Source organism: Mercenaria mercenaria, chromosome 10 (genome assembly GCF_021730395.1).
Source record: "Mercenaria mercenaria strain notata chromosome 10, MADL_Memer_1, whole genome shotgun sequence".
Taxonomy (NCBI): Eukaryota; Metazoa; Mollusca; class Bivalvia; order Venerida; family Veneridae; genus Mercenaria; species Mercenaria mercenaria.
Window position 1 is genome coordinate 54,953,742 of NC_069370.1, and position 13,746 is coordinate 54,967,487.

The 13,746-nt window shown below is 37.4% G+C and overlaps 1 protein-coding gene across 4 annotated transcripts in view; it reads left to right on the forward strand.

Moving 5' to 3' along the window:
* The first annotated feature begins 3,542 nt into the window (after positions 1-3,542).
* LOC123561504 (protein lifeguard 2-like) overlaps positions 3,543-13,746 on the forward strand; it is a 31,879-nt gene continuing 21,675 nt past the window's right edge. The window contains exons 1-4 of one of the 4 annotated variants that reach the window (XM_045353930.2): positions 3,543-3,647; positions 5,566-5,706; positions 12,241-12,425; positions 13,502-13,566. In XM_045353930.2, coding sequence (XP_045209865.2) covers positions 5,610-5,706; positions 12,241-12,425; positions 13,502-13,566 — 347 coding nt within the window. In that variant the 5' untranslated portion in view covers positions 3,543-3,647; positions 5,566-5,609. Of the gene's footprint in view, positions 3,731-3,799; positions 3,920-5,565; positions 5,707-12,240; positions 12,426-13,501; positions 13,567-13,746 lie in introns of those variants that run through there. The other 3 variants (XM_045353929.2, XM_045353931.2, XM_045353932.2) reach the window with 3 other exon arrangements.

Sequence of the window (13,746 nt, forward strand, 5' to 3'; positions counted from 1 at the left end):
ACTTGGGATTTGAGGGTTTCGGGAAGGTCATTTATACATAATAAAAGTATTAATGGCCCAAGTACGGACCCTGTGGTACTTCAGATGTAACAGCTATTTCAGTTGATTTTTCACATTCTAGAATAACTGACTGTGTGCGACCTATAATAAAATATTTAATCCATAATAAAATAGTTTGTTGATGCCATGTTCTTGCAGTTAATATAGTAATTTTAGATGACTGACTTTGTCAAATGCCTTTAAAAATTGCTAAAATCTAAAAGAACTAGATCCGTTTGATGAACTTACGTGAGGTTTTCTTGGACCTCTTTCTCACAAACATGCCCTCTCAAGTCCATAACACCACAACTTTACCCCCATTAGGTTCTTCAGATCACGACATTGTCTTTCATGAGATAAAGGTTAACAGAGGCCGCCCTATACAACAGGTCAGAGAAATGAAATGCTACAAGAAAGCAAATTGGAATGGCCTCAAAAAAGACTTTGAAACGTTTTCAAAGCACGTTCTTGTAGCAAATCATACAGATCCCAATACTGCATGGTCATCATTTAAGAATGAGCTAACCCGTCTTAGCTCTATCCACATCCCAACTAGATGCACTGAAGTCCGTCGTGGTCTCCCATGGGTTACTCCTGCCATCATTAGGCAAATTAGGAAACGGGACCGTCTATTCTCCAAAATAAAAAGGTCAATTTCCCACTCCCTCTCTGAAAACCTGGTCAAAGAATATAAACACTTAAAGGGAAAAATACAAAAAGACATTAGACATAGCTGCTGGCAGTATTTAGACACCATAATCTTTACTGCTGACTCCAAACCAGGCCAAAACAAAACAGTTTACTCGTTTGTTAAATCAAATAGGACAGAAAATTGTGGTGTTGCTCCTCTCAAAAGTGAAGGTCAAACATTTGTAGATCCAATAGCTAAAGCCAATATACTCAATCTGATTCAGTTTTTCCCGGCCTCAGCCCCTTAGCCTCACCCAGACATGCAAACAGTTGCTAACTCCTGCAAATCAGTCAGTCATGCCCACGGTCATCATATCCCAGGACTTGGTGGAAAAGCTCCTTAAAAACCTTGATCCAAACAAAGCCTCTGGCCCAGATAAACTGTCACCTAGGTTATTAAAAGAATTGCACTTAGAAATAGCCCCTGTCCTTACTCACATATTCCAAATCTCCCTCAATACTGGTATTGTCCCCAATGACTGGAAGCATGCAGTAATTGCCCCTGCATATAAAAAAAGTGGTCCAAAGTGTAAACCCTCCAATTATCGCCCCATATCCTTCACATGTATCGTCTCAAAAATAATGGAGCACATCCTGGTCTCCAATATTATGTCCTTCTATAATCAGCTTAATATCCTTAGCCCTTATCAACATGGTTTCAGGTCAAAGCACAGCTGTGAAACCCAGCTAATAAGTTTCTCCTAAGAAGTCAGTGACAACTTAGAACTAGGTCAACAAACAGATATCATAGTCATGGATTTCAGCAAAGCTTTCGATAAGGTAGATCATCATAGACTAGTCCATAAGTTACAAAGATTAGGTGTCAACCCACAGGTCACTTTTTGGGCCAAGTCCTTCCTTCAGGGTATCACCCAGCAGGTTGTCATCGAAAATCACAATTCAGACAATCTCCCAGTCATCTCTAGTGTCTCTCAAGGCTCGGTCATTGGACCTTGCCTTTTCCTTTCCTACATAAATGATCTGCCTGAAAGTGTTAAGGGCAAAGTGAGGCTGTTCGCAGATGATACAATAGTCTACGGTCAATCAAACAGTGATGCCTAAGCTCTACATGAAGACCTTTTAAGCATCGAAACCTGGAAGTCTGATTGGTCCATGCAATTCAACCCAGACAAGTGTGAAATCCTCAGAATCAGTCGCAAAATAAACCCTGTAATTTTCCCTTATAAGCTGCATGACATCGAGTTAAAATCGGCTGATTCTGCCAAATATCTAGGTGCAACCATCAGCAAAGACCTATCATGGACCAATCATATCAACAACATAACATCCAAAGCAAAAAATTCACCAAGATTCCTCAAACGAAATGTCAAAACCCAAAATAAAAGTGTCAAAGAGGTTGCATATAAAACTTATGTTAGACCCCAGTTAGAGTACTGTTCCACAATATGACATCCATGGCAAAAATACCTAACCCTCAAAATAGAGCAAGTACAAAGATCTGCAGCAAGATATGTCTATAATGACTACAGTTACATCAGTAGTGTTCCCAAAATGTTAAATGAACTAAACTGGCAAACCGTAGAACAACGCCGTAAGATCAGTGCAGTTACAATGTTGTATAAGATCCAACAACACCTTGTTTTGTTGACCATAGTAACCTTAGAAGAACTAGAAACCTGAACTACTTGATACCGTATTCAAAGACACACTATCATGCAAACTCCTTTTCCCCAGAAGTATACGTCTGTGGAACAGTCTCCCTGTGTCTTTGCAAGCTAGTCCCAGCTTAGAAATATTTGCTGGACAGCTGCCACCCTTCTATCAGTTCTAATTCAACTTTCTACTTTTACTTTTAACCTGGCCTGTAAAATAGTTCTTTTACTTATCTTTGTGATGCACATATTTTCCATGTTTTTACTATTTAAACAGCTATCCCTGCTAGTCATAATCGCTAACGATTGCTAACCAGTAGAACATAGACATAGACATGTCATTAACAAGCTGTAGCAGTTGGGTCTCACAGGAGCGACGGTCTCTGAAGCCATGCTGTAGTTCATTAAGAATATTATATTTAATAAAATGAGAAGAGATATAAGATGCTACAATGTGCTCTAAAACTTTACATAAAATATAAGAAAGGGAAATGGGACGGTATTTTGCTCGGTTTACACTTTTTTAAATGGGACCAACATTTACTATGTTTATACTTCCGGCAATATGCCTGAAATTAAAGATTTTTGCTTTCGGAAAAATAACTATAACTTTAATAATTGGAGCTATCTCATTTTCAAGTTCTTTTAGGACAAGTTGCTTTCATGTTATCCGGTCCCGCAGCTTTGTCTGGTTTACAGAAAATAATATCCTTCAGTATGCAAGAACAATATATAAAGGATAAGTGCCTAAAGATAAGTGCCTAATTAATTCATAAACATAAAATAAATATGTATTAATGGTTATAAAGAAATAATGGTCACATACTGCCCAAGTGGAAAATTATTGTGTGCACTTAAGAGTTAAGACTCTACTAAGATATGATTGAGGGAACAATCAAGAGGAACATTGATTAAATCTTATTTGATTTTTGTTAGCAGCAAAATTTAAGATGTATCAATATATTGTAACTAGAATCAGAATATATAGACGTACATACCGGTCAGTATCCATATACACTTCTGTACACGCGAACCAGTGAATCTTATTTTTTCCTCAGAAATAAAATTTTTGATGAGGTGGTTCTGAAGAATTAAAAATTCATTTGTCAGATAAGCAAAATGCAAAAGTGATACTTTCTATGTACGGTCTTTTATACTTCTTTGGTACGGTATAGTACGGTATAAAACTGGGGACGACAACAATTGATATAGATTTTTAGTTGTAAATATATTAATGTGACCTCATTATACTTCCTTGTTTCACAATTTCAGAAAAAAAAAAACATTTTCGCTCTTACAAGGAAGGTATTTGGATTAATTAGACTGTTGTTTTTTGAAAATTATATAAACACGTTAATGCCCGTGTCGAATAATTGTAGGTATAGAAGGTAAATTGACAGCATAATTTCAGCCATTGACAAATTTTAGAAATTATTTATTTACCACTCAATGATTATTTCGCAATTCATTTATCGCTATTTGTCATTCTTTCATAAATCACATGCACAAGATAAATAGATTGATACTGCTAAAACACATGTATATATTTCCAAGCTCCACTGACACTTGTGCTGAAGGTAAAACATTTTTACTTACTAAGGGGTGTGGACTGGGTCAGGGATGTCGATGTTTACTTGAAGGCTACTCGAAATTAAAAGTTACTTCCTCTTTATCAGGCTGGTAACATTGCCTGATCGGGCTTTCGAAATAAAAACTAACATTTCTTGAAAAATAACGAAGATATTTTCTTCAGACTTGGTCCATTTATTAAGCATTAAAAATGATACAAATTGAAATAAAAATAACTTGGTTGCCTTCAGTTTTGGTAGAATTATTTCCCCTTTTCAGATTTTTATGAAGCATAATTTTTGAAGTCCAAAAAACATATATGTTTTAATGCTAAGTTTAAAACAAAAAAGGGTTCAGTAGCTTTCAAATGCTCTAAATTATTGGACTAGTACATGAATGTATACATAATTACATTGTGCTTTCACTTACATAAGTTACAACATTATAGAAAAATGTTAGTTGTAAAAAAAATGTTCATACATCTGCACTAGAAACAAAGTATTAACCCTAAATATATAGAATAATGGTATTGGTGCACAAGTTTGGAGCAATAGAAAGCCATTGAACCCTTTTCTGTTTTAAGCATTGCATTAAAACATACTTGTTTTGGACTTCAAAAATTATGCATCATTAAAATCTGGATAAAAGGAAGTTATTCTAACAAAACTGAAGGCAACAAAGATATTTCTATCTTAATATGCATCATATGTTATGCTTAATAAATGGGCCAAGTTTGAAAGAAATATCTTCATTATTTTTCAAGAAATATTAGTTTTTATGTCGAAAGCCCGATCGGGCAATGTTACCAGCCTGTTTATATAGGAGAGATTGTGTTTGTATACAAATCCGTTGTATATTCTATTTACATACAATAAGAATATCGACATATACAATAACAATGGTAATACTTAGAATATGAATGTCAAGACATTGAATAACAATATCAAAGATACAATAAGAATAACGAAATATAGAATAACAATAATGACGTTTACCATAAGAATATCGAATATACAATAAGAATATTAACGACATATAGAATAACAAAGTTAAGACTTAGAATATGAATGACATGACATTAAATAACAATATCAAAGATACAATAAGAATAAGGAAACATAGAATAACAATGGTAAGACTTAGAATATGATCGAATGAAAAAGACATTGAAGAACAGTAACAAACATACAATAATAATAACATACATATATAATATAGCAACGTTTGACATGCCATAGTAAAGGGCCTAAAGAAATTTGTGAAATATATAGATCTCAAAATGTATTCAGTTACCTATAGTACAATCATGAAACTTTATATGAATGTTATTTAGCATGAGAAAGAATGCACCTGGTGTTTTATTAATATGATTTACGGTAATTACCTTCACCACACTTTACCCCCATTTCTAGCCAGCCCTTGTTTTTTTCTCTCTTACATTTTGTACATGTACAATACATTTGACACAGACATAAGCTACTGTCCAATATCTTCATTCACATTGGAGTAATTAAACACTCCAGTGACTGCTCCAGCTTCCTCAGATGTGCCCAGTTTCACTATCCAGCATCGGAATAGTCGAGCGCACTGTCTCCAGTGACAGCTCTTGTTTTTGTAATGTTTTGAAATTAGCTTTGTGTAATATATTTTGCAGGTTATTTACTGGAATATAAATTTACTTAAAAGCAGCAGGTGAAAATGTCAACACAATATGGACAAGGTCAAGTTCAAAATGAAGGGCAGATGCCACCGCCTCCAGCCTATAGTGGGTATGACCAGTATCCTCAAGGACAAGGTAAAGTATTTATTATGCCCCCCTTTGAAGAAGGTGGGGTATATTGTTTTCGCAGATGTCGGTCAGTTGGTAGGTCCGTAGTCCAATCAGTTTCCGGATGATAACTCAAGAACTCTTGTGCCTAGGATAATGAAAGTTGATAGGGAGGTTGTTCATGAATAGCAGATGACCCGTATTGATTTTGAGGTCAGTAGGTCTGAGGTCAAAGTCACAGTCATCTGAGTGACCAGGAACAGTAAAACGGTTTCTGGATGATTATTAATGAACGCTTGGGCCTAGGAACATTAATATTAATACAGAGGTTGGTCATGACCAGAAGATCACCTCTATTGATTTTGAGGGTAGTAGGTCAAAGGTCAAGGTCACAGTGACCCGGAACAGTGAAACAGTTCCCCAATTATAACTCAATAATGTTTAGGCCTAGGATCATGAAAGTTGATGGGGAAGGTTGATCATGACCAGCAGATGACAACTATTGATTTTGAGGTTAGTAGGTCTAAGGTCAAGGTCACAGTGACCAGGAACAGTTAAACAGTCTCCCGACGATAACTCTAGAACGCTTGGGCCTAGGATGTGAAACTTGATAGGGAGGTTGGTCTTGACCAGCAGATGATCCCTAAATATTTTGAGGTCAGTAGGTCAAAGGTCAAGGTCACAGTGACCATGAACAGATAAACCATTTCAGGACAATAACTTTAGAACACTCGGGCCTAGGATCTGAATCTTAATAGTGAGGTTGATCATGACGAGTGGATGACCCCTATTGATTTTGAGGTCAGTAGGTCAAAGGTCACAGTGACCCGGAACAGTTAAACCATTTCAGGAAGATAACTTTAGAACGATTGGGCCTAGGATCACGAAACTTAATAGGTAGGTTAATCATGACCAGCGGATGACCCATACTGATTAAGAGGTGAGTAGGTCGAGGTCAAAAGTCAAGGTCACAGTGACCCAGAAGGCCAGAACAGTTAAACCATTTCCGGATGATAACTTGAGAAAGCTTGGGCCTAGGATCATGAAACTTATAGGGAGGTTGATGATGACCAGCAGATGACCTCTATTGATTTTGAGGTCAGTAGGTCAAAGGTCACAGTGACCTGGAACAGTTAAACCATTTCCGGACAATAACTTTAGAACGCTTGGGCCAGAACAGTTAAACCGTTTCCGGATGATAACTTGAGAACGCTTGGGCCTAGGATCATGAAACTTATATGGAGGTTGATGATGACCAGCAGATGACCTCTGTTGATTTTGAGGTCAGTAGGTCAAAGGTCACAGTGACCTGGAACAGTTAAACCATTTCCGGACAGTAACTTTAGAACGCTTGGGCCTAGGATCACAAAACTTCAATGATAGGGAGGTTGATCATGACCAGCAAATGACCCCTATTGATTTTGAGGTCAATAGGTCAAAGGTCAAGGTCACATTTACCCAGAACAGTAGAACTTTTTTGCCAGATAACTAGATAATGCTTTGGTCTAAGATCACACTTTATACGGAGGTCACTTATGACTGTTAAATGACCCATAATTATTGATTTGAGGTCAGTACATCAAATGTCCAGTGCACAGTGACCAAACAATTTCTGTTCCTTGTGCAGTTACTGAATGCATCAAGGGGGGCATTTCATGTTCTAAGAGCTCTTATTTACACTTTGCGGAAAGGAGGCCAGTGCCTTTTGAAGGAGGAAAATTGTTATTATAAAAAAAATAATGAAATCTTCATTTTAATAAATAAGTTTTAATAAAAATATATATTACAAGAAAATAGATCAGTTATAACAAAATTGAGAATATTGCCTTTTGTTTCAGATGTGTAGAAATATGTAATAAAACTATGTAATAAGAGTTTTTGCAGGAATATTTGAATTTGAGGATATTTCTTGGGTCAAAATTTAGCGTGAAATTGAGTAAGGGGGTGAGGATGGGTAGTCGGAAAAAAGGCTGAATTTATTAACCGGGTTTTCGAAGAAAAATCCAACTTGTAGATTAGGGCTGTCTGGGCAGGCCGATGGATGGGATAATGAGTCTCATGTTAATCTTTTTGTTCATTCATTTTTCTCAACAACTACTTATCCAAACTTCAAGAAACTTAGGTAGAATGATCCCCTATTACCCTTTTTGGTCCAAAGTGAGAATAGGGTCACTGGGTAAAAGGTCAAGGTCACAGAAAAATGGTTTCCGCTCAATATCTGGACAAATATTTCACCTAGGACCTTGAAACATCATAGGTATGTTGGACTTGATGTGTACATGAACCCTATTGATTTCGGGGTCACTGGGTCAAAGATCAAGGTCACAGGGATCTAAACATTGAAAATTGTTTCCGCTCAATATCTGGACAAGTATTCCACCTAGGACCTTGAAACTTCATACTTATGTTAGTCTTGATGTGTGCATGACCCCTAATGATTTCTGGGTCAAAGGTCAAGGTCATAGGGATATAAACATTGAAAATGGTGTTTTTCTTATTTTTTACACCAATTTATTTTCATTGAACCTGATCCATTTTGTTTATTTCTTTAATTTCATTTTCTACCTGTCCATTTCTTTTTTTCTCTTTATCCTTCAATAGTGCTTATTAGTCCCCTACTGGTTGAAACTATAGGAATGCACTTTTCCGTCCATCATTCTGTCATTCCGTCCGTCCGCAATTGCGTGTCCGGTCCATAACTCTGTCATTCATGAAGGGATTTTAATATTACTTGGCACAAATGTTCCCCATGATGAGATGATATGTTATGCCCAAATCCCAGACCCTGGCTCAAATGTCAAGGTCAGAATTGGAGCTCAAAGGTCAACAGGGCTTTTTTAATCCCCCGCCGTGGCGGAGGGATTATAGGAATGGTCTGCGTCCGTCCTTCCGTCCGTAACAAATTCGTGTCCGGTCCATATCTCCTAAACCCCTTGAAGGATTTTCATGAAACTTGGGTCAAATGATCACCTCATCAAGACGATGTGCAGAACCCATGAGTCAGCCTTGTCGGTTCAAGGTCAAGGTCACAACTCAAGCTCAAAGGTTTGAGCCTGCCATTTTGTGTCCGCTCTATATCTCCTAAACCCCTTGAAGGAATTTTATAAAACTTGGGTCAAATGATCACCTCATCAAGACGATGTGCAGAACCCATGAATCAGCCATGCCGGCTCAAGGTCAAGGTCACAACTCAAGGTCAAAGGTTTGAGCCTTCCATTTTGTGTCCGCTCTATATCTCTTAAACCCCTTGAAGGAACAGGTTTTTTTTCCTGTCCAGTCCATAACTCTGTCATCCATCAAGGGATTACAATATTACATGGCATAAATGCAACACCCAGAACCCTAGCTTAAAGATCAAGGTCACACTTGGAGGTCAAAGGTCAATAAGATTTTTAGCTCACCTGTCACAAAGTGACAAGGTGAGCTTTTGTGATCGCGCGGTGTCCGTCGTCCGTGCGTCCATCCGTCCGTAAACTTTTGCTTGTGACCACTCTAGAGGTCACATTTTTCATGGGATCTTTATGAAAATTGGTCAGAATGTTCATCTTGATGATATCTAGGTCAAGTTTGAAACTGGGTCACATGCCATCAAAAACTAGGTCAGTAGGTCTAAAAATAGAAAAACCTTGTGACCTCTCTAGAGGCCATATATTTCACAAGATCTTCATGAAAATTGCTCAGAATGTTCACCTTGATGATATCTAGGTCAAGTTTGAAACTGGGTCACGTGCCGTAAAAAACTAGGTCAGTAGGTCTAAAAATAGAAAAACCTTGTGACCTCTCTAGAGGCCATATATTTCACAAGATCTTCATGAAAATTGGTCAGAACATTCACCTTGATGATATCTAGGTCAGGTTCGAAACTGGATCACGTGCCATCAAAAACTAGGTTAGTAGGTCTAAAAATAGAAAAACCTTGTGACCTCTCTAGAGGCCATATTTTTCATGGGATCTTCATGAAAATTGATCAGAACATTCACCATGATGATATCTAGATCAAGTTCGAAACTGGGTCACGTGCCGTCAAAAACTAGGTCAGTAGGTCAAATAATAGAAAAACCTTGTGACCTCTCTAAAGGCCATATTTTTCATGGGATCTGTATGAAAGTTGGTCTGAATGTTCATCTTGATGATATCTAGGTCAAGATTGAAACTGGGTCACGTCCAGTCAAAAACTAGGTCAGTAGGTCTAAAAATAGAAAAAGTTTGTGACCTCTCTAGAGACCATATATTTCATGAGATCTTCATGAAAATTGGTAAGAACATTCACCTTGATGATATCTAGGTCAAGTTTGAAAGTGGGTCACGTGCCTTCAAAAACTAGGTCAGTAGGTCAAATAATAGAAAAACCTTGTGACCTCTCTAGAGGCCATATTTTTCATGGGATCTGTATGAAAGTTGGTCTGAATATTCGTCTTGGTGATATCTAGGTCAAGTTCGAAAGTGGGTCATGTGCCGTCAAAAACTAGGTCAGTAGGTCAGATAATGGAAAAACTTTGTGACCTCTCTAAAGGCCATATTTTTCATGGGATCTGTATGAAAATTGGTCTGAATGTTCATCTTGATGATATCTAGGTCAAGTTCGAAACAGGGTCATGTGCGGTCAAAATCTAGGTCAGTAGGTCTAAAAATAGAAAAACCTTGTGACCCCTCTAGAGGCCATACTTGTGAATGGATCTCCATAAAAATTGGTCAGAATGTTCACCTTGATGATATCTAGATCAAGTTTGAAACTGGGTCACGTGCCTTAAAAAACTAGGTCAGTAGGTCAAATAATAAAAAAACCTTGTGACCTCTCTAGAGGCCATTCTTTTCATGGGATCTGTATGAAAGTTGGTCTGAATGTTCATCTTGATGATATCTAGGTCAAGTTTGAAACTGGGTCAACTGCGGTCAAAAACTAGGTCAGTAGGTCTAAAATTATTAAAATCTTTTGACCTCTCTAGAGGCCATATTTTTCAATGGATCTTCATGAAAATTGGTCTGAATGTTCACCTTGATGATATCTAGGTCAGTTTCAAAACTGGGTCATGTGCGGTCAAAAACTAGGCCAGTAGGTATAAAGATACAAAAACATTGTGACCTCTCTAGAGGCCATGTTTTTCATGAGATCTTCATGAAAATAGTGAGAATGTTCATCTTGATGATATCTAGATAAAGGTCAAAACAGGGTCACGTACCTTCGAGAACTAGGTCAATAGGTCAAATAATAGAAAAACCTTGTGACCTCTCTAGAGACCATATTTTTCAATGGATCTTCATGAAAATTGGTCAGAATTTTTATCTTGATAATATCTAGGTCAAGTTCAAAACTGGGTCACATGAGCTGAAAAACTAGGTCACTATGTCAAATAATAGAAAAAACGACGTCATACTCAAAACTGGGTCATGTGGGAAGAGGTGAGCGATTCAGGACCATCATGGTCCTCTTGTTTTCCTGTCTGGTCTATAACTTTGTCATGCAAAACAGGATTTAAATATCTATTGATACAAATATTTCCCTGGATGAGACAATGTGTCATGCGCAAAACCCGGGCCCTTAGCTGAAAGGTCAAGGTCACACTTGGAAATCAGAGGCCAAAAAAATTATTTTTTTCTGTCCAGTCTGTAACTCAACAATCCTTAAAGGGATTTTAATATTACTTGGCACAAATGTTCACCACCATGAGGCGGAGTGTCATGCGCAAGAACCAGGTCCCTACATCTAGGGTCAAGGTCACATTTAGAGGCCAAAGGTCAGATAGAAGATTGACTTTGTCTAAAGCATTTCTTCTTCATGCATTGAGGGATTTTGATGTAACTTGGCACAAATGTTCACCATCATGAGATGGATTGTCGTGCGCAAGAACCAGGTCAATGGTCAAGATCACACTTAGAGCTTAAAAGTCAAATTCAAGAATGACTTTGTCGGGAGCATTTCTTCTTCATGCATGAGAGGATTTTGTTGTAACTTGGCACAAATGTTCACCACCATGAGTGAGGCACCCTGGGTTTTTAGAATTACTTCCCGTTGTTGTTACTATAAATAGCTTATATTGTAACTTTTTTATTACTGGCCGGAGGGAAAAATCGAGACCACTTTTCTGTGGTACAACATGCATGTTACATCCAAGTTTTAGGTGTATTTTGACCTATCTCCACCTAGTAAAGAGCTTTTGTGTAGACTTATATTATATAATTTTTTATTTTTTTTAGGACTTACTTCCCTTTGTTGGTTCTATAAATAACAGTAGAGAAAATTAAGTGCCTTCCAGTAGGGGACTTTGTATTGCACGGCAATACTTCATTCACTTGTTAATTTGGGGATTATTTATTGTATGCCTTTATTAGAACTTTAACTCATTATCACCTAATTTGGAAAACCCTTCCAAAACGCCATCAGGTGTTAGCTGCTTGTTGAGTATTTTTAGTAAAAAGAAACCCAACAGGTTGCAATGATTACAACGGTTCAGTCAATGTTTAAAAAATGACATGAATTTTGACTGATTTACTTTCCTGTATGATTTCTAATTAAATTGATTTCAAATAACATGGGCATTTTAATTACCTTTGATATTTCAGGGTATGTTCCTCCGCCACAACCTGCGCAAACCAACTATGGTGGATTCAGTAACCAACCTACAGTTGGGTATGCATATGGACAACCCAACAGCCAGCCTAAAGAAAACAGGATTACACCGTCACCAGACATTTTTGATGATCAGTCATTTTCAAATAAAGCTATAAGGAGAGGTTTTATCAGAAAGGTTTGTTTGTGTTTCTACTTTCTATTACTGTATACATGTAGTAGAATAAATTCCATCACTTTTACTTTGCAATTATTGAGTCAGAAGGCTGTATTCTTCAGGCCTAGCAGTGGGATTTTTCTTGCATATATTCACTTAAAAACATACCTACTCCAAGGAAAGTATACATGTAATTGAACCTTACTTCTTTAAAACAATATGAATGTCAGGGAAAGTGCGGTAAAAATCTTGGCAGTTACCTTTTTAAGCGCAAACTACTTAACTTTCTCAGCATGAAGTATAATGGGAGTTTAAGTAGACCAGAGGTGAAGGTCACAGTGACCCAGAACAGTTAAACCCATTTCTGGACGATACCTTGAGAACGCTTGGGCCTAGGATCACGAAACTTAATAGGGAGGTTGATCATGACCAGCAGATGACACCTGTTGATTTTTAGGTCAGTAGGTTAAAGGTCAAGGTCAGATTGAACCAGAACAGTAGAGCTTTTGTTTACAGTGAGCATATAAATTCTGTTCCTTGTGCAATTACTGAATGCATCAAGGGGGGCAATTTGTGTTCGACGAGCTCATGTTTGTTTGTTTTGTTGGGTTTAATGATGCACCAACACATTCATAGGTCATATGGTGACTTTCCAGCTTTGACCCCAGGTGCCCCTCTGTGTATTATTTCATCACAGGTGGGAACCTGGGTAGAACCACCGACCTTCTATAAGCCAGCTGGATGGCTTCCCCATATGAAGAATTCAATGCCTTGAGTGAGGCTTGAACCCACCGTAACCGCTCTTTTCATGGAGACCCTTGATGTGGGTTAGAAACATCACTTTGAGTGTAGAATTCTTAGATGTGAGGAAGCCATCAAGCTGGTTTACAGATGTCAGCGGATATACACAGGTTCCTGTTAATACCTGAAATAATGCCTGGAGCAGAACCTGGGTTCTTCCTCCATAAGTTGGCAGACAATATCACCTAAAATTGTGTGACACAGAACACAACAAAACAAACAAACATACCTTGGCCTAAATCATTAATGGTATATTATAAATGAAATCTGGGTGATATGACTGTCCTATTTTTCAGGTTTATTTGATCTTATTCACCCAGCTGTTTGTTACATTTGGATTCACGATGCTTTTCTCTCTTGTGTAAGATTTTCTACCTGTATTCATTATACTCATTAAATCCATTACATATTTAAATAGTTTACTTTCATTTGAAGATATTTAAATATATATTCTTGTAAGTTTTATGACAATACAATTACTAATCATATGCGGGAGATAGTTTGTGTCAGAAAATAATTAATGGCCATGCATTGCAAATTT